Raw genomic sequence first — 21,128 nt, 5'->3', positions numbered from 1 at the left:
CAAGCATCACCGCGTCGGTGCCGGACAAGCCGACAGGGATTTCTCCCGATCCACCACCACCACCCCAGGCACTTCGAGATGCACCACCCCAACGGCCGTCCACCAGCTTGTGTCATCACGGTTACCGGACAACCCTCGCCGCCTCACTGGAGCTGCCAACATGAGGCCTGGAGCGGGCAAGGAGACCCCGGCCACGAGAGCGACCACAACTCGACCGAGGGGAGGGGACAACCTCCACCACTACAGCGGAGCCGACCGGACGCGACAACGAGGACTTGCCGGGCCCCGATGGCCCGGCCGGGCCGACTTGAACCCAAACAGTCCTGTCGCCATGTTGCAACTTGCCGAGCGACGAAGTCCTCACCGCCCGAGACCACCGCCACCAGGGAACGACGCCACCGAGCACCTAGCCACCGGCCACCCAACCCAGATGGGGCCCAAATGGGCCCAGATCTGGATTGGGCGGGCCCCGCCAGCCGCTAACGCCACCGCGGCGCCGCTAACGCCACCGCGGCGCCGCCCGCCGGCCAACGGCCGCACCGCCGCGTCAAGAGCCACTGTGGCATGCGGCAACACCGCCGACGGGCCACACCGACGCCGTCCGAGGAGCACCGCCGCCAACCACCACCGTCCGAGCATGTGGGGCCGCGCGCGGGAAAGGGCAGAGCCGCCGCCACCATGGCCCGGCGGCGCTCGCTGGCGGTGGCGGGAGGAAGGAGGCTGGAGGGGAGAGGCGGAGCCCCCCCCCCCCCCCCCGGTCGCCTCACCCGGGGAGGCGGCGCAGGGGGTTACGGGGAAGGGGGGAGGTGCGGGAGAGGCTAGCGGCGATGGCGGGCTCCGGCCGCGGCGGCTGCGCGGGAACCCTAGGAGCCCTTTGGCAACAATTCCTTGTCCAATGGTCTCTAACAAATAACAGAGTGATACGATATGCGGGAAAATCAGAGCGGTACCGTACTAAAGAATCACCAGACTAGCCAGCCAAGAATTCCACAGCTCAAACTCCAAAATGATAGCCCGAAGGCTCGATTCGCATAATGTGCACGCGACGATCTTCTCTGGTTAAACAAGAATGGAAGAATATTTCGGCCGTGGGTCGTCTGCAGGGCGGAAGGAGAAAAGGAGCATGCAAAAGAGCTTTAGAAAGCGTCGGGAAGAGGCCGGGGTAAGGTGCAGCTCCTCTTTTCCACACGTTCTTTTGCTCCTTTGTCATCTTTAGGGAGAAGGGTGGTGGCGGGCGTCTCGGGAACCGGGATGGACGGCGCGGTGGCGCTGCCGGCCGGCCCAGCCAGCCGGCCGTGCTGCTCAGAAAAAGGTAGGGCGCACGGTGGAGTCCCCGGCCGGCCGGGACGAGATCTCCTACCGCATAGAACGTTCTCTTCCGCCGCTGACACCGCACCATTCCCTGTTCCCGGCCAGTGATAGATAGTCTGGTACAGGCTACTCTGGTCTGGTGTCTAGCTGAACAGGACAACTGGACGAGGCTATATCGTTACCAAGTGCTTGCTAGTGTGATTGACACATAATTTGTACCAAATTTATGTGCACTGAACGAGGTACTGGTCTACTGGATGTATGCCATGGCACTACCATGTCCACAGCCCACTAAACTGCACTGCACTGGAGTAGTAGAACTGCGGAGATGATCACTAGCTGCGATGCACTTTGTACGTGTGGATGTCACATGGGAATCAACCTCGCACGAAGCATCCGTCCGTTTCGAAAAAACGGTGAGCTCACACGGAGGGGGCATCATTGGATTCTCCCGTCGGAAGCGAAAGACAAAAGGCCAGCTTTGTTATTAGGCGCTCATCATCGTATTCCCTCCCTCTCTCTTTCGCCAAAGCAGCCATGGCAGATTAGTTTAGGCTTGCCAAAGCCTGGGGATTAAAGGCCCTAACTGTCTTTTGCACTAGCTGATTTTGTAGCTTGAGCTGAGGTGAGGTGACGGAGGGAGAGCGTCCGGACGGAGCCGGGCGCCTTTTGTGTGTCGGGGGAGGGAGGGAGGGAGGGAATATATGCCAAAATGAAAACCCATCATTGCGGGGCGGGCCTTTCCCGCGCATGCGAGTGCGTGCGGCCTGCCTTTTTCTCTCTTTCGCAACATGGGCCGAAATTCGCAGGAGCTTGCTTGACATGCCATGTCGATGTAAAATTAGCTTTACCGATGTTATCTCCACGCTGAAAAAAAGTTACCTTATATCTGATGATCATTTGTCTATGTTATCTTATTTTCAAGTTACTATGTTTTTTTAGCCTTTTTAGATCCATTGCAATAGTATGTTGTTGATTGTTTCTGAGACAGCTAACCGCTCATTCCAAGCGTTTATTTTAGCCAGACATGATTTTTTCACGACGGATTTCTAACAAGATTTACATGACTTCGTTTTACGGGTCAATAATGGGTGAATCGAGGATCTTACAATTAGACGATGTTCCTTAATGTTATGCGTGGCATGGCTGTGTGTGCGCGCATCTAAAGCCTACCCCCTATTCTACTTTTTTTTCGTGTTTTTTACTTTCTGTATTTTTTGTTTTCGCCTGGTTTTTCTTCAGTTAATTGGGCAACTCTCTTCTACTTGTATGCAATGGCAGAGTTCTTGTCCTTACCTTGGCAAGTTGCTCGAAAAATAAAGAAGGGAAATACTTCGAAACCACCAAAACAAACGCTAGGACAACATGGAGTTAGCATATCTAGGTTTGGGTCTCACTAAGGATAATAAGTATTATTCTTTCCTGCAAAAGGAAAATGACCATAATTCTGTGTGCTCTACTGCTCTGTATTGATCTCGAGATAGATACCTATTTAGGATTTACAATTAGCCAAGAGTTGAGCGATTTCCCATCTAGGCCTTGTTTACACTCCCTCCCAAGAGGATTGGAGGGGACTTTGGCTTGTACAGGATTCAACCCCCCTCAATCCCTGCCAATCCCCTTCAATTACTTGTCAACCGAGCATGTCCCTAATGTTCTCGGAAGTCCTGGGTTTGCGTTGCTCTCATTGGTTCAATTGATCTCAATTAATTCCTCATCATCTTATGCAGGGCCCTTCGACTTCTTACATAGTTGGTCGGCGACGTATCACGCACATATTTCTCTTGGAGCCGACGTCGTTAGGCTTAGGGATAAATTTCCTTAGTTTGCGGGATTTCTCACTACTTGTGTGTATTTTCCATATTTTCTCGGATTCGTCTTCAAATGCGGCAGCTGCTCTGAGTATTTAGAAGGGGCATATCGTGCAAGGGTATGCCCATCTATGCAGTAATTTTACACTACTCGCTGTCACAATTAAAAGAAACAAAACAAAATGTGCTTATAAAGGTATACTATCAAATCACTCCAGTGTGGTAAAATGTATACTGCCACGCACTCATGTTTCAGATCAACCGTGGCTGTTTTGTTTAGAAATGATAGGGCTCTAGTCGTGTGGCCAGAATACAAGCCGTAGGGCACCTTTGTTTTGTCTAGCAACTTTTGTGCCATCTTTCTTTGAGAAAACACATGGTACTTTGCTTGAAAGGAATTTTCCTGCGTGCATTCGGTTCGGCATCTACGTCTGGTATTCTCTACGTACACACATATGGCCGAGGATCAGATTTCGAGTCCCCAAAAAACCTTTGCTTTTCTGAGCATGCAGACTTTACTTGGGACCCTTTTGAAATGCCTCTTTCATGCAAACTTTTCCTTTCCTTTATTTGAAGCGAATTATGGCTACTTTAGCCGAATATGATTTGTGATGATGAGTTGACGATTCAGTCTGTTTTATTTTTTGCACCAGAATGGGTTTTGATCAGTGGCGATTCTACCGTCCGGGCACCCTGGGCACGTGCCCGGGCTCGATTGCTGCTAAATTTACGAGACGCCGGAGTCACAATCCCGTATAAATTATTCTGGACGATAAAAAATACAGCAGCCTCATGATGAATTGGCTAGTTTTGGGCTTAGTGAGGCCGAACGAGGACGCCGTAGGCAAGCCCATCCATTAATTCATTTATTACGTGGGCCACGATAGGGTAGTCATCTCGTGGCCTCTGAAAAGAATGTGAATCCATCGATGATCGATCGATCACAAGGCTGCATCCAGCGCTTCGCTCGCCTCGCTGTGCGCCGTGCCGCAAGACGTGCAGCCCTAGCATCGGCGGCGGCGGCAGGCAAGGTGTACTGGCGGAGGCGCGCAACATCGACAGCCGGCAAGACCGCAGGAGATGATGCACGGCCTGGTCTCTGATTATTTAGGCTACTACTCCCGCTAGCGGTGATCGAGATCGGAAGCCGAACCACGGGAGTCAAAGTCCGACGGATGGTAGCCACACGTGCAGCATCGGCGAGTGCCAAATCTGTGCAAGGCCATGGTCAGGAGGCAGCAAGTGGCAGCAAACTGCCGACAACTAGGGCTACCGGCGGCATGCTATGAAATTTTGGAAATGGCATTGGTCTAGGTTCAGTTAGCACATTATTGGTATGATTTATTCCCACTAATGTGTTTAATTTCAACAGAAATTATATAATTTGTTTTTAGGATGAAATTATATAATTTATTAATGTGTTGTATCTTGTAAACTCTCATGTGCGCACAAGGATGAACATGAGAGATTGGATTTTTGTCGTGGTGGTGTCAAAAGATTTAGTTGTGTGGTTAGTTTTTAAAGTTAATTGGTATTATATCTGATGGTTTTATTTACTTCTATGATCTATGAACCATTAGTGTATATAATACATATGACATTTAACCAAATATATGATACTTGTGGCGTTTGATACGCTAGGCCTAATTTTAACTTACGGCGTGCCCAGGCTTTGGCAATTCGCTGGCTCCGCCTCTGGTTTTGATTCATCTGTACAAAGATGGCAAAGCTCAACAAGCAGCAAAGCCAGTAATAACTGCCTACTCCGTACTACTCTCGCTGTCTCAAGGCTCAGTAAGAAGGGGGGCTGATACGTGGAATATCCTATTTGATGCATTCTGCATCGAAGTGTCGAGCATTCGCACAGAGAGCTGGCGATCAAGCGGTGACCTGGTCCACATTAACATGTTGCAGTGTTTCCGGTTTTGGGAACCTTCTAGAGTTTCCCAACCGGTGTTTTCTCCAGATTTGGGAATCTTCTAGAAGGTTCCATGAACTGGTATCCATTTTTTCTTTTTTTCTCTTTTTTTTGTTCTTTCTCCTTTTCTTTTATTTTAGTTTTCTGTTTCTTTTTTCGTCTTTTTTTCAAGTTTATTTTTCTTTTTTAGAAAAGCTCATGTTTCTAAATTTGTTTCGAGACTCAAAAAGATGTTCGTTCTTTTAAAAACCTTCAGATTTTTTAAATGGTCATGTTTTAAAAACAAATCATAATTCAAAAAATGTTTGCATTTTTGAATAGTTGCTCAGGAATTTAACAAATTATTCAGAATTTTTTTTTCGGATTTTTCAGAACTTTCTAAATAATGACCAGGATTTCAAAAAAAAATCACAAATTTCAAAAAATGTTCTTGTGTCCAATTTGTTTTTCACGTATTAAAAAAATATGTTTCAAATATGTTTGGGATTTTGAAAATTGTTTTCCATTTCGATATTTGTTGTAGAAATTCAAAATATGTTCGTGATTTTAAAAATTGTTCCTGTTTTGAAATTTTGTTCACAAATTCAAAAAATGTTCATGTTTACGAAAAAGATTCGGAAATTTCAAAATGTGGGCACCATTTCATAATTTTTTTCCAGTTTGTCAAAAATGCTCGTATGATCAGAAAAGAACTCAAATTTTTGGAATATTGTTCAGGGTTCTTTCAAATAGTGTTAAGTCTGCTACTGCTATCAGTGCTTAACTCTTGCGATGTATATCTGTCACCATATCTCTTCTGATGTCGTGGCTAGCAGCGAGCGTGCTAAAGTAGGCAGTCATGTGTTCGAACAACTAGTGCAAACAACCTTTTTGCGATTTTTCACCATCGCATTCGCGGCGCACCGCAATGCGCCGGCCAAGTCGGGCACCCTGTGCGATGGAGCATGTATTTGCCGCAGAATGCGGCACATAGGATCTCCCCTGATATGCCTCGCCTATAGCGAGAGGAGAGGAAGTCTCGCTGAGCTGGCCCGTCATGCCGCTGATCAGAGGCAGCATGCCATATTATATTTTTCTTAATGTATTTTGTTTTTGTCTTTTTGTTTCCTTTTACTTTATTTATATTTCCATATATTCTATATTACAAAAATAATTTACAATAAATATTTAAAAAATGTTAATCAAGCATTTAAAAAATATTAAATGTGTATAGAAAAAAATGTTTGTCATGTATACAAAAAATATACAACACGAAATGTGTATAGAAGAAATGTTGAACATATACTGAAAAAATGTTGAACATATACTTAAAAAAATGTTAAACCAAGCATTTAAAAAATGTTGAACAAGTGTTTAAAAATGTAAACTTGTTTTAAAAATGTTAAATGTGGATATATAAAATGTTGAACATGTATTACAAAAATGTTAAACTTGTACTTATAAATATTAAATGTGTATATAATAAATATTGACCATGTATTAAAAAGATTAAACTTGTCTTTGAAAAATGTTAAATGCGTATAGAAAACATGTTGACCATGCATTCAAAGAATGTTAAGCTTTTCTTTGAAAAATGTAAAATGTGTATAGAAAAATGTTGACCCTGTATTCAAAAAATGTTAAACTTGTCTTTAAAAAATGCTAAATGTGTATAGAATTTTTTAACCATGTATTCAAAAAATGTTAAACTTGTATATGAAAAATGCTAATGTGTATAGAAAAAATGTTGACCATGCATTCAAAAACTGTTAAACTTATCTTTGAAAAATGCTAAATATTTATAGCAAAAATGTTGTCCATGTATTCAAAGAATGTTAAACTTGTCTTTGAAAAATGTTAATCAAGCATTAATTTTTTTAGAATGTGTATAGAAAAACTATTGACCATGTATTCAGAAAATATTTTAGATTTATAATGGAAAAAATGTCAAATGTGTATTAGAAAAATGTTCTTGACATATACAAAAAATTTAGAATGAAATCAAAAGAAACAAAGAAAAACTGAAATAAAAACAAAAACCAGAGAAGAAATAAGAAAACTTAATTAAAAAGGAAGAAGACGAAAAAAGGAAACAAAAAATAGATAAAACGTGAAAGAAAGAAACAAAACCGAAGAAAAAGGAAAAGAAAGAAAACACCAATGAAAACCAAGAAAGAAATAAAGAAAACAAAAGAAAAACAATAAAAAAGAAAAAACAATGAAAACCGGTCAAAATGCAAAACAAAAAAACTACACAAAAACGGAGAAGAAACAGTGGAAACCCCACTGTTCGACTTAAGTAGCTCCGCCCTACTAGTTCATCACAAACGCGAGTCAAGCCAAGAGCCTATGCAATCAACCAGGAGACGAAGGTTCAAGTGCCCGCTATTGGGCTGGCCCATTACTGTAGTGCTCAACGCGAGTGATCCTTCCGTCTTGCTTATTACGAGATATAGCCGACCGACAATCTTTTAGTGCCCGCTATGGGGCTTGCTCGTTACTATAGAAAACTCGATGCAAGATCCTTCCGTCTCGCTTAATGCGGGATATAGTCGCCTCACACTCATAAAGGGCTTTCATGATTAAAAAAACAGAATCATGTCCGCCAATCCTATTGGTTCGAGGCCCATGTGATGGACTTGGGTTTTAAACTGGACGGTTGTAATGACAAAGACATGCCCAATGTTAATCAACCAAGTGTACATATGCATCTCTCAATAAGCTGTCACGTAGTTTTTTTTTCATTTTATTTCTTTTTAACACATGTCTAATTGTTTTATACATGCTGCAAGTTTTACTATACATTAGGAACTATGTATCTTTAACATTTTTCAAATAGATGATTAATATTTTCTAGAATATTTGTTTTGCCGTCTACTTTTTCGGATGAAAAAGGATTGCCCCCAATTTATATTATAAACCAATAAATATCTAAAAAAATCATACACATTTTACATTATATATATATTTTTACACCTTTAACATTTCTCCAATATGTATGTGATTAACATTTCTTCAAATACATGTCTTTGAACATTTTTTCGAATACTTGCTAATTTTGTTTGAAATACATGTTGAAACATTTTTTTATGATACGAAACATTGTTTTTAATCTATGCGGCATTTTTCTACATTATTATAACTTTTTCCAAAAATAGCACAAATATATTTTAGAATGCGTTAACAGTTTTCAAAATGTAGCATACGTTTTTATAACGATATGAAACATTATTTTTGAATTAGATGAATATTCCTTATATTGTATAACATTTTTGTAAATTATCACGTACATTTTATGACACGCGCGAGCAATTTTAAAATGTCACATACGTCTTCTGAATGGTACACACATTTTGTCTAAAATTTGAGCGAAGATTTTTTATACTGCATGAATATTTTTTAAATGCATGATGAACACTTTAAAAACTATTTCTTGTAATATTTATTTAATATTTTCAAAATATAAACAAAAGGAAAAAATAAAAAAACATGCATGGCATCAGCATAACGAACCCACATGGTTACTGGACCGGACCACTACTGTCTCCCTATAGTCGATGTGACCTACTATCTTGCATAAATCAAGACATAGCCATGCCCCAATAATTCTAGGGAGTACATACCAATTAGCAACATACCAAGCTATATTTGGGGAATTTCAAGATAACTCGAGGAACACATCTAACTGCGACAAAAGCCTCCCCAATCATCACGTATAACAAACCCATGACCAATTTTTTATGATTGGGAATCAAAAGAGCCATATGTGTTGACGAGAACCCCTCACAAATATGTGTTGATGAGAAACCAGCATGCCGGAGGAGATTTCTGGGATTGTTTCCAAGAAAACACCATTGTTCTAGCAGTGTCAATTACAAAGCCACCACTAGTTTTACGATGAACTCCAAGGACCTTTTAGGTTGAAATTTCTCCTTACCATACACAATACTAGGACTGATCTGTATGGACCACATCATAGTAATAGCCACTGCAACATCGTCTTCTGATATGAAATTCTACTGCAGAATATCCATATGAGTCGAATTATTAATGATCACTGGACGGACCAATTATTCTGGTATAGCCTAGTGGTGGAAAGGGCTAATGCCTTCCCACCTGCCAAGGTTCAGGGCATGGTGCTTACAATTTGGCTTTGTTGCACTAATTATAGTGTAGGGGACTGATTTAGAGCTCTCGGGTGGTCCGCACCCCTATACGTACAATATCAAGAAAAAAATACTGAGAAATTTGAAAAAAAAACCCTGGGATCTTGGGATATCAAACATGGGTTCCCGATATACTTCCGTCTGAAATTTGGTGAAAAAATACCAGGAAACATATTCGCGGCAAAAAAGACAAAAATTTTGGGTACATTTTTTTCCGGCAGTAATTCCTTCGCCACGGATACATTTTTTGGTATTTTTTCACGAAATTTCACACGAAAGTAGATTAGGAAACTAGGTTTGACATCCCGAAATTTTAGATTTTTTTTTGATTTTTTGGGAACTTTTTACGAATATTTTTCGTATAGGGGTGCGGAGCACCCGAGAGCTCATGTGTATTTTCCACTCCCTTATAGTCTTTCTATAAAAAACACTTATTCTGGCAAAGCACACTCTAAGTAAATTACTAAGCTAAGACGAAATTTGCACAAGTCAAATTCTGATGGTCAACAAACCACACAAGGTGAAAAAAGATAGGTCCTACATGCAAGAAGGTGGGAAGAACCCCAATAAAATTTAACCCCGAAAAGATAAGCCCACCATAGTGGATGGGGTAAGAGGGATTGGTCCAGCTAGTCTATTGTCTCACTACCTCTTTCCTATTCGACCATGGACTCATTTACCAAAAATGACCTTTCCTGCGATTTTATAATCTCAAGGATAACATTGGTCATTTGTCAATGACCCCTAAACCCATTCACTCTTGAATAATACAACCCTTTAACAGTCGCTACAAAGGCGCACGAAGGGCTATGCCACGTGTCTTTTACTGTGACGAAGACGAAGGGAAAAGGTTAAAAACGCGTCCAGCCATCGGTCCCCTCATTTTCCCCATCTCCCATTTTCTCTTCCCTGAGTGGCGGCTAGGGTTAGCGCGATCGCCGCCTCATCCCTGCACGCAACCTCTCCTTTCGGCTCTCCTCCGCGGCTCCGCCTCCTCCTCTTGCGGCATCCAACCCATCGTCTTCTCCTACTTCCCTCTCTTATTCTTCTGTGCCTCGACGAGGTGGGCAAGCCGGTGCACACACAAAGGGTGGTTGCGGCTGCGGCTCCGATGCGGGCGCCGTGGAGGTGGAGTCGGAGCTGCAGCAGAAGGAGGTGGATGGCCGCGACAACAGCTTTAGCTTCGATGAGTTCCATCACCTCCATTGCTATCTCAGGTTCGTTTCGTTGCTTGCTTGCCGTTGGGTCCAATCAAGGCTCTGTTTTGGTTGCCTGGTTCGACGGTTCCACTCTGCCTGCGTCGATCTGGCATCTGTTTGGATTTTGGATCTGGAACATTTAGGAGGTTGTTCTGGATTGCTACGCTCTGTAGTGACAGGATTCGTGTTTCATATATTGCAAGAGATGAAATCGAGAGGCTGATGTGAATTCGTTTGTGTGTAGATTTTGTCAGTTATAGGATGGGATGTTTATGAAGTTTCTCTTACTGTCCTGCAGGTTAGCCGATTGATGTATTTGATTGCTGGCCCTTTTGTGTTGGCTGATGGTGGCGAGATGAAATAAGAATTAAACCTGATGCTGGGACAATAAGTATTTGTATATAGATCCACTAAACATTGTATTGAAATAGCAGGCTACATATCTATCTAATATGCATCTGTGGTACAAGGTGAAGCTTGTTTCCTGACAGAGAACAATAAAGATAAGTTGGTGACACAAAGTACTGAATAAAAAACACTTCTAATGATCTATATAATGTGAAATCTTTTTGTATGTGTAGATTTATCGAATAATATCATAATTCTGATATGTAGTTTCCTTCTGTTGGGTATCTCACGTAGCATGATATGAAGCTTCTGAATAATTGGTTGCAGAGTTCTCGTATGTGTCTTGGAGTTCCAAACTTCACATTCATTGAGCTTAATTTTTATATATCGCTTATGTCTTTCCAGTCATGCAGTCGCAGGTTCTCCATTTCATGATTTTAATAGTTGACGGGGTGAGAAATTTCATGGCAAGAGCCATGGTTTATCTCAGATGTGTAAAGGGAAATATATTTGTTGACCCAAAAATCACACTACACTGTTGCAATTTCTCTGTCGAAAAGGTATGCAGAAGCCAATAGTACACAAAATATTTCTGTCGCCTAGAGATTTACTGGTTGTCTAAAAAAGCACCCAAAACTGATTGAAAAAGAAATAGATCCTGCTAAGTTGCATCCATTTGATATTTCTATGTTTGGTTGGACGTTCTCCAAAGTAAATTTGGGAGAACAATAAACCATACTTTCTATGTTTTGAAACTAGAGCTGGCCATGATTAATTCTTTTCAAGTTGATAGTCTATCAGAGTTTGAATTTGCTTTTGTATAGCAATATGGAAGTATATTATTTCATCATATTTTCCTAAAGTAGCTTCTGATTTGTTCACATTTGTAGAACTACACAATCTGCACATTCCTTCTCTTCTCCTAATCAATTTCATCTCAAATTAGGCTTTATCCCCTGATTAGCATTCTGAGCTACTTAAATTTCTTCGCCCACATGTTTGATTTAGGTTTTTGTTTAGACATGACAAATTTTTGCAAGTTATAGACGCCACGCCTGCCGCTGTCGGGGAGCTCTTGCCTGCGCTGCAAGCCTCATGACCTTGCAAACTCGCTCGTGCTGCTTATACGATACGGCCTCTCCCTACTCAGGATGGACTGCTTCGTGCAGATTCACTCTTCTTTGCCTGAAGGCTCCTATGTATCCAGGACCGGCACAAGGAAAATTCTGGGATGAAGTATGTACCATTTTCTTCAATATTTCATTTCCTTCATTATTTCATCAATGCATGGGTATAAACTGAACATTGTATATTGTGACCTATGTAGGAAAAAAAGCGAAAATGCAAATAGATGAGAAATCCCAACTTATTCCTTTTGCCATCTCTGTAACCAAAGCTATTGGCTGGCCAACACAAAGGAGCTGAAATTTCATAGCGACAAAAATAGGTATTTAACATCTTTTTCAGATAGTTCTCATTTATGGTAGTGGTTCTAGGTTTATATTCAGAATTGTTCTTTTCTGTAAAATTTTCTTGAAGAAATATGTGCGTACTGCTTCTAGAATTATATTGTACCATATTTTACCACCACCTGCCTGAACTTTTTGTTCCGAAGGTTGATCTTAATTTCCTGATATTGTCTACTCCGTATATTTCATAATAATAACTGATAACCCCTCTCTAAATTATCCCGGCCAGATTGCTATGTAGACAACTCTTACTGAATTGATCTATGTCAGCTCATGCTCTCAGTATTCTCTACAGATTAATTAGTTTGTTCATCCCAACAGTCTTATCTACATATATCTAACCACATCAGGAGTTCTGACATGTTTATAGCTGAATTAATCTTTATACATATGGCAGGTGCTGGAGGTACCATGCAAGCAAGCATGGCGACCGCGATCATGCTGCAGTGGCTGGGTATATCCCCTCCTGCTAGCCGAGGATGGGCTCGATGATGTGGCTCCTACCCCTACACAGGTATTAGCTTCTGCACTGTCTCTTTGTGTCTCTATTACCTTGCCTCCCCACTTATGCTTTGAATTTGCTCTTTGCTTGGCAAGATTAATGTGAGGTGTTTAATTTATGTTCATAAACTAAAAAAATGATGCCTGGTGAGATTTTAGGTGTATCCACCAATAATAGCTTTTGGAATAATGTTAATACAGTTTGCTCTTTGCTGCCCAGTACTTATGAATATAGATTGGTTACTCCACTGCATGTTACTCCGTGTGAGGTGGGCTTAAATTTCTTGTTCAGGTCATGTGTTTCAAGAACATACATATGGATAATTTGAGATTTTTGGTCATTTGTATTTGGCTATTTCATTCTTCTATAAAACTGCAGGTATATTCCCACATTGAACTCGATTATTGCAATGATTGGGTTGATTTGGACATACTGTGCCTTGAATGACTTTTCCCGTTGGGCACTTCAAATGATGGAAGCCTCTTCGGACCCTTCCACCTCTCCGGCCTCACCACTGGAGACTCGGATGCAAGAACCGCCACTGCCGCCGCCGTGTCTGTCGGTGACGCTCACACAAGAATCCAGAGGCAGTACCTTGGTCCTCTCCCTGAGAACAACAACTCTCTCATGATGCGGGACTGACGCCACCGTCCATGCCATGTTCTGGCTGATCCCCAAGGCTCTTTGCCGATGTCCAACCAGCGCCACACAGCCAATGGTACTGCCGACATGAGGACGCCCACCCCCGTGTTGATCGAGCTTTTTGACCTGAGCCTCATGGACAAGGTCATACGGGCATCTGATTTTGATTTGCTATGTGCTCTCTTTTCACAAGTGTAGCTTTTTGTCTCGTTTCATGTCTCGTTTGGGGGAGCTTCATGGTCATGGTCGATGAGCCTAGTTCGTCTCGGACTAACATTGAGGAAAAGTAGTTTGGAGAGGGTACCGAGGCGACTCGCTTGGCTATTGCTTGCAACTAAACCTCCCTCGACTGCTTCCTAACATAGCACTAGGTTTTGCTCCTTCAAGGTAATTAAACTTCTTTAAAAAACATCATTGTGCACACCCAATTAAAATGTTTGATGTGCTCATCTTACTAGCGATCGAAGCTACGCCGCATCTGTGAATTAGAGGGCGCCCAAGTAGTTCTTCATAGCAACAACATGTTTAGTGTTGGATCGGCCAGGACGCTCAAGGTGGAGTGGTAAAAAGGCTGCAGAGCAGCGGCGGTGGAACGACTGAACACTTGACAACGTTGAATGAGTTCATCGGACGGTTTCAAAAAATTCCATTTTTTTGTCTGAAACATTGACAAATGTTTAAATGGCTTACAAAATTTCAACACCAAATGACATTCATAGAAAATCTGGCAAAAACAAAAAACAAAATTGATGCTCCAAAATGTTATTTTCAAACACATTTTGGAGCATCGGTTTAGGTTTTTTTTGCTAGATTTTCCACAAATGTCATCTGGTGTTGAAATTTTGCATGCTATTAAACATTTGTCAATGTTTCACACAATTTTTTTAGGGATATTTGAAATTTCTTGCCTTTTTTTTTTGATTTTGCTGTTCACCGGAGTTCATGTGAGCTCGGGATTAGAACAACACTTTCTATAGTATATACGCATCATTGAACACTTGTGATTCACAATCATTGAACCACATACGCGAATATATATAGATGTATCTTGGAGTGTAGATTCACTCATATTAAATTAAAATCATGACGAGTAATTTGAACGACAGGATGAAAAGAAGAAACAAGACATTTGTTTTGTTTCCATTCCAATAATCAGCAAATCTTTACAAGGTTCTCGCGCGACGACATATATATCTCGGGTTACCTGCGTAGTACACATGATTCTTGACATTTGCTAATGGAAAAAACATGCTCCGCGACATCCCGATCCCGATCCCGGTTCCGATGGAGATCGATATCCATCAATCGTCACCCGATGACTAGAGCGCGAACCACTTCTCCCGGAAGTTGGACTGGTAGGAGACCATGACGATGAGCAGCACGAGCAGGAGCCCGACGCCCCACGGCGACCCCCCGGCGCGGTGGATGGAGTCCCTCTCCGGCATCGACATGGACATCAGCTGGTCGACGCGCCGCCCGTCGCCGTCGCCGCTCGACAGCAGCCGCACCGCGAGGAGCAGCGCGAGCGGCGACACCATGAGCAGGAGCTTGCCCTGGTCGGCGAAGGTCTCCGCCACCGACTCGTAGCTCATGTACCAGGAGAAGCCGAGGAAGACGAACAGCACGAGCAGGAAGAAGCACAGGTGCAGCGGCAGCTCCGGCGCCCGCAGGTGGCCCGTCGACGAGCCGCCGTTGCCGTACGCGTTCCCCATAGGTCACTGGCCTCGCCTACCACGGCTTCTTGATCGATGGAACCGAGGTGATGATTTTGCAGGTGGTTTTTCAGGGATTCGACGGTCGCCACCGATGGAGAGAGTTGGGGAGTGGACGATCGAGCGGGCGCTTATTTATACACGAGCCCGGGGCGACACGTGGCGAGCGCGCCGGCCAATCGGAGCGGCCGCCCCGGCGCGGAGCACGTTCCGGCGGGCCGGCCGGCCGTGGGGCGGCTGACACGGCATGTCGGCACGCACGCACGCACGCACGTGGGCTCCGCGGCGCGAGCGCTTTGCTTAGCCCGATCCCCGGCGCGTCGGGGCTAAGTAAAGCGCGCCCGTGCAGCGCGGGGGCCACCGGTCGGTGACGGTGGGCGCAGTGGGGGGAGCGTGCGCCGTGGGGGCGGAGGGTGCGCTGGCCGGTGCAGCAGCGTCGACGGGATCTGCACATTTGTTATCTGAGCCGGTGTCCCCTTCGGCTCTGGCGAGATCTGCGGCGTCCGCGTCGTTGGTGGTTAAGAAAGCCCATCTTAAGTGGATGCAACACGGCAGGTGTGTCTTCTAGTCGTGTTCGTGTGTATGATATCACTGGCCATGGCGAAAGATAACAAGATCTAGGACAGTCCACTGCAGCGCTATAGTATTTGTATTTGGTATTACTATACGGGCAACACGTACGTACGGATCGACCACTGTCCTGGTCCCTGCGTGATGCTCACGTGTGGCATGCAAGTTATCTCTCGTCGCATCCCTTTTTTGCACTTGTGTTTCGGACATGATCTGATCGACTGAAGCTATGCTTGCGAGTGCTGCTGCATTGTTTTTTTTTCGAGGGATGGTGCATAACTGCTGATTCGTTTCAGGGAGATTTTTTTTGGGAGGGGATTCGTTTCAAGGAGATGAAAATCAGAGGAACCGGCATCTTCTCAGAGTAAACTCAGCCCACGCAGATAGAGCAGGCCAAGACTCATTCATGACGAAGAATAACGCAAAGGCTATATCTCGCCTAAAGCGAGCCCCAAGGAAGACTCGCCTGAAGGATCATGCTAGTAGGTCGCGTCCTAGATGCAGAAACAGAACCGGTCTTCCACTAGTTTTTCGGGGGTTTTCTTGTTGTTGTTTTTCCTCGTTTTTTTCAGCGGCTTTTCTCCGTTTTCCCTTTATTTCTTTTTTCTTTGTTTATTTTTCTTTTTCACAAGATTTTTCATTTTCTGTCTTTTTGTATTCATTTTTCTTAGGTTTTGGTTTTTTCCATGGTTTTCATCGGTTTTGTTTTGTTCTCTAGGGACTTACCTATGATTCAGTAGCCACAGGTGTTTACCTAGCATGTATGACAATCTTGTTTCTAATTGTGGCCCCACCTATGATTCATACATTTTCACTTATGGTTAAACTATGTTTGCTTGTGTACTTTTGTCTTGTTAAATTGATGCGGTCATGAGATGAATATACTCTCTTGATACTGATTTTTTTGTAAAATAAATTTATTTTAGATAACTAAAGTAAATGCACCTAAATGAAGATAAAAAAAATTACATTGTTGGATATATCTTTTATTTTTCTCTTAGTGAGAGCACAATTTAAATATCTTCTGTTGAAAGTATATAGCCAAACCCATTAAAAAATGTGGTACCATAATCAACCATACATACAATTTTTTTAAATAAACAAATACAATATGTTGGATGATAATTTTGAAGCTGGAGATCTTTTTAATGTTCCATACGGTACCTAATTTAGCAGTCATGTCACATCATTGATGTTTGTTTTGGGCAAATAGAAATGTGACATTTCATCTATGAACATCGATGTCCGTTAATTCCTAGTGTCCTAATTTTCCTCCCGGGCTCCCCATAGCCCCGTATTATATTTAATAAAATACATATAGTTTTCCATGAGTGTGGAAATCATATTTGTTTTTTTCACAAAAATCCAAATGGTTTTCCAACAATATATATAGGTTTATCCTTCATTTTCAAAATTTCATTAGAAATATATTAATTTTGAAGCTACATATAGAAGAAAATTCTGTGCACCAACATGAATGGTAACTCTATTTCTGGATCACATATTGAAAATGCGTATCAATATATTTTGTATGTACATATCATACATCCGGAATTCTACATATATACATTTAGATCTTTTTTTAAAATTGGCTGAGATTCCAAAATATAGTTTTTGATTCTTTACACCAATGTAGTGTATGTTTTTTTTTGTTATTCATTCGTTGCTAGTTCCTAGTATTCATCATTCGTCTCTAAATTATGCGAACAAAAATGGTGGTGTCATTTATGTGTCTCTTTCCATTACCTACTACTCCCCCTGTCCCTAAATATAAGCCCTTTTAGAGATTTCAATAAAAACTACATACGAAGCAAAATGAGTAAAAATCTATACGCTAACATATGCCTATATACATCCGCATGTACTCCATATTGAAATATAAGAATTCTAGTTTTGTATGCAAGTGAGGTTAAATAAGTCACAGAAAACAAAATAAGTGATAAGGCAGGGAAGTGGATTTTCCGCCATTGGGAGCGTGAAAATATATGTACTGTATTGAGTTCGGCATGTACCAGGAAAAGTATGTGGAAAAATAATTTATTTGTGGTCTTGGTGAAGGAAAAAAGTTCATTATCCTTGCATGTAAGAGTGTTTCGATCTGTTATTTTCTGCTGCTCACAAACGAAGTACGATTTTCACAAAAGTTGAAATCTAAAAACACACTTGAGTCATTTGTATATGTGATGTTTTTTTAAAATTTTATGTGTGTGTGAATGTCATAGCGAATAGGTTAAGCAAACACAAGGACTGGTGGATGCGCATGTCACATTCACGCGCGGATGCACGCATAGACGATGTGCATGGGCAGGTGCTGTTACTGCTGTGCATGTTGCGAGTGCCCCTTCAGATTTGTGCACATGCATCACTGCCCAGCACAGTTTCCGTGGGCAACACACGCTAGTCTGCATTATGTTGCCAAAAGGAGGTAGAATCCACAGATGGATCCTAAATCTTGAATCCAAGGAGCACCCACTTTCGGATGCCCGAGAATAACAGTTCGACACTGTGGAGACAATCAATTCGGTAGCTGGGAAATGCATGCACGGTCAATTTGCAGGCAGGAATCATTCAAGTGGCAAGCAGCGCATGGACATTCGTTAGGCCGGCCTTGCGTCTTTGGGCAAAACCTCGGAGTAAATGCTGTCAGCAACCGCTAGGTGCTGCATGCTGGCGCTACTCCAAAAAGCAAATGATAAGGATAACTGTCAGCTAAAGTGGCAAAAACTGAATAGCATTTCGAGGATGGAGACAAGTCCCTAGAGGAAGAAAGGGCAACTTTTGGTTTGAATGGACAGACAGACGCACCAGAAAATTAGTGCTAGGACAGACATATGCATCGGCCCATATATACCTATCGATGTGAAATTAGTAGAGGAGGATTAAAAATGGCTGGAAAATGTGCTTAATAAGGATATGAAAATGACAACACTCCCCGTTTTCCCTTTCGTTCCATTTATTTCCCCTCCGTTTTTCCTTACAAAGCAATCTAAAGCGATGCGAGAAGAGCAGGACGAATGAGTGGGTACTCTAGTAGGAGAAAGAAAAACACTGCAAAAAATTGACACCCAAGGAAAAAGAATCTCTCCGCTGATCGATCGAGCTAAACGAATTCACGAGCTAGAGGGAAAAAAAAAAGAGAATTAACCTTCGTTCTTAGGCTTCACGAGCCCGCTAATTAGTTAACCGCGCCGTTCTTGGAGAATTACAGGGTGAGATCCAGGCTCACGTTTGCCCTGTTCTCGGCGGCTTCTCCCCCGTGGCGCGCGGCCTCATGCTGCGAAGACGACGACGCCGATGACGCCGACGACGCCGAGCCAGCTGCTTGTCCTCTTCTTTCCCACGCCACCGCCATGTCGTCACGCCCGGCAAGAGCCAAGGGCGTTGGCCGCTCTTGCCGCGGCGCTGCTGGTGTCGCCACGCTGACGCCCGGGACGCGCCAGAGCGCCGACGCCGGCACCGGGCTGCCGTTGATCGGCTGGGACACGGAGCCGGGGCCGCTGCCGTAGTACCTGGGCGCCGCCGCTGGCATGGTGGGCGCCAGGTGGTGGTGGTTGGACCACGAGGGGTAGTGCGGCGGCGGCTCGTAGCGGCCCATGTGCGGCGGCCCGGCCACGAAGCGGTGGTGGTAGCCGCTGCCGAAGGCGGGGTACGCGTGCGCCGGGTAGTGGCCTTGCATGGCCATGGCGCTCTGGAACTGCGCGCGCTTCGCGTGCTGCCGCTCCCTCTTGTGCGCGTTCTGATGTCCCCCCAGCGCCTGCGACGTCGGGAAGTTCCGGCAGCAGTAGTGGCACTCGAACTTGCGGCCGCCGCTGCCGCCACTTGCACCGGCCGACGCCGATGCCGCCGCCGCCGCCTGGCCGGGAGCGGTGGAGCTGACAGCGGCAGCATCGCCGTCGGTGACGGAGGACGCCGCCCCGTCGGGCGGGAAGTCGAAGCCGAAGAGGCGGATGGAGGACGTGGGGCTCGACCCGCCGGCCTCCATCGCCGGGGGCGGCTTGGGCCGCACGAACGGGAGCTGCGAGAAGGAGTCGATGTCGACGGCGCCGTTCGCCGCGTCCCCGGGAAGGCTGTTCGTGGTGTGCTGCCCATCTTGCTCGCTCATGGCCATGGGAGAGCGCGAGCTGGCCTCACTCCTCCTAGCTAGGGTAAGCAGTGTCGTCGTGCGCTAGGGATGGAGGGGGCGCTAGGTAGCGCTGCAGCTACAGGGGATTCTTCTCTTGGTCTTCCTATACTGTTGCGCGATGGTAATATGTTGGGATCGTTGGAGCTAGGGAGCTAGCTAGGCGCGTTGATGTATGGGCCATCTAGTTGGAGGGGTTAACTTCGGGTGGGGTGGGACGGGACCAGTTTTGAGGTAGGGTTGACAACGAAACTGTTTAATGTTTTTGTGTTGTTGGTCACACTGGAAATGTGCTATTGGTTGAACCATGTTATGTGCATCTTATGTAATATCTCTATTTCCATGCTATGCTCGAATAAATATTTGTTGTCGTTTTCGTGGCGGGTCTGTATTTATGTGATGCACCAATCTAAAAACCGATCTGAATATGATGCATCATGATGCAAATGCATTATTTGCCAGAAAAAGAAGCGGGTGATAAATAAATAAAACTACTACTTAAGGCACAAATCATCCAAATTTAAATTTTGAATTTGTCTCAAGCCACCGCGTGATCTCACCTTATCCTCCTTCGGATAAACTAGCTTTGCTAAGATGCACCCCCATTTTCTAGTCAACTTTTCAACTAGTTCAACCAAACCAACGTCCTCTTAGGACGAGTGTTTGTTTTAACCCTCAACTTTCGAGTGAGTGTACATATTATTGTCGAGAATTTTAAAAGTGGACAAGTCCTGCCCCATCACCTAAAATTTGGGTAAAATACTAACATGAAACCATCCCTAATGGCTTTAGCCATTTATACTGGTCTTAGAAACTTGTCACCTATATGTGTCTCACATTGGTCATTCAAAAACCAGAATATAAAAAGAAGTTCCTTTTAAAGCTTCAAAATTATAAATATTTGCATCAATTAAAATATCAAAAAATATTTCCTTCATATTTAAAATTTAAAATAAATTATGCTCCCCTCGCCCCCCAAAAAATTGGAACTTGTACCAATGTTTTATATTTTTGTGAAAAAAACTAGAGAGTTATAGTTTCCATCAACTTTCCGCATATTTTGGAAGTAAAAGTTTTTTTTGTGTGTGTGTGTGTGGGGGGGGGGGGGGGGGAGTAGGGCTCTTTGATTTATAGGATTCTAAATACAGACGAATAGGAGAAGCAAGGAATTGCAATGTCATGCCCATTTGGATCCTTCATTATTTTCGTTTGTTTGCTTGCATTACGGGAGAAACAAATGATCCCCTTCAAGGGGTTCGAGTGAATTCTAAAATTCATATGAAATAAACACAAAAATCCTTGGGGAAAAACACTTTGGCATTGAAACCTTTGACATTGAAACTGATGTATTAACTCTCTTGCATTGTTTAGCAGTATTTAT

At 43.6% G+C, this 21,128-nt stretch overlaps 2 protein-coding genes and 1 long non-coding RNA gene across 6 annotated transcripts; 1 reads left to right on the top strand and 2 right to left on the bottom strand.

Moving 5' to 3' along the window:
- The first annotated feature begins 10,055 nt into the window (after positions 1-10,055).
- Positions 10,056-13,971, top strand: LOC125509500 (uncharacterized). Of its 4 annotated transcripts, none has more exons than XR_015604828.1 (6): positions 10,056-10,402; positions 10,683-11,968; positions 12,060-12,179; positions 12,599-12,715; positions 13,082-13,732; positions 13,804-13,971. It is a non-coding gene; the product is annotated as an uncharacterized LOC125509500 (long non-coding RNA). The 4 variants fall into 4 exon arrangements; XR_007284121.2 differs by lacking the exon at positions 13,804-13,971 and having other exon boundaries at positions 10,058-10,402; positions 10,683-11,292; positions 11,779-11,968; positions 13,082-13,648; XR_007284123.2 differs by lacking the exon at positions 13,804-13,971 and having other exon boundaries at positions 10,058-10,402; positions 10,683-11,292; positions 11,753-11,968; positions 13,082-13,648.
- Positions 13,972-14,453: 482 nt separating this feature from the next.
- LOC125509502 (uncharacterized) lies at positions 14,454-15,635 on the bottom strand. The gene has a single exon (XM_048674483.2). The coding sequence runs from the start codon at positions 15,055-15,057 to the stop codon at positions 14,665-14,667; it is 393 nt and encodes a 130-aa protein (XP_048530440.1). The 5' UTR covers positions 15,058-15,635; the 3' UTR covers positions 14,454-14,664.
- Positions 15,636-18,541: 2,906 nt separating this feature from the next.
- Positions 18,542-19,940, bottom strand: LOC125509499 (uncharacterized). Its single transcript, XM_048674480.2, has one exon. The coding sequence runs from the start codon at positions 19,733-19,735 to the stop codon at positions 18,830-18,832; it is 906 nt and encodes a 301-aa protein (XP_048530437.1). The 5' UTR covers positions 19,736-19,940; the 3' UTR covers positions 18,542-18,829.
- Positions 19,941-21,128: the final 1,188 nt, after the last annotated feature.

The sequence above is a fragment of the Triticum urartu genome, chromosome 5A (assembly GCF_056163025.1).
Source record: "Triticum urartu cultivar PI428250 chromosome 5A, HENAU_Tu73, whole genome shotgun sequence".
NCBI classification, from domain to species: domain Eukaryota; kingdom Viridiplantae; phylum Streptophyta; class Magnoliopsida; order Poales; family Poaceae; genus Triticum; species Triticum urartu.
The sequence above is the reverse complement of the archived record's forward strand: the minus strand, read 5'-3'. Positions and strand labels throughout refer to the sequence as shown.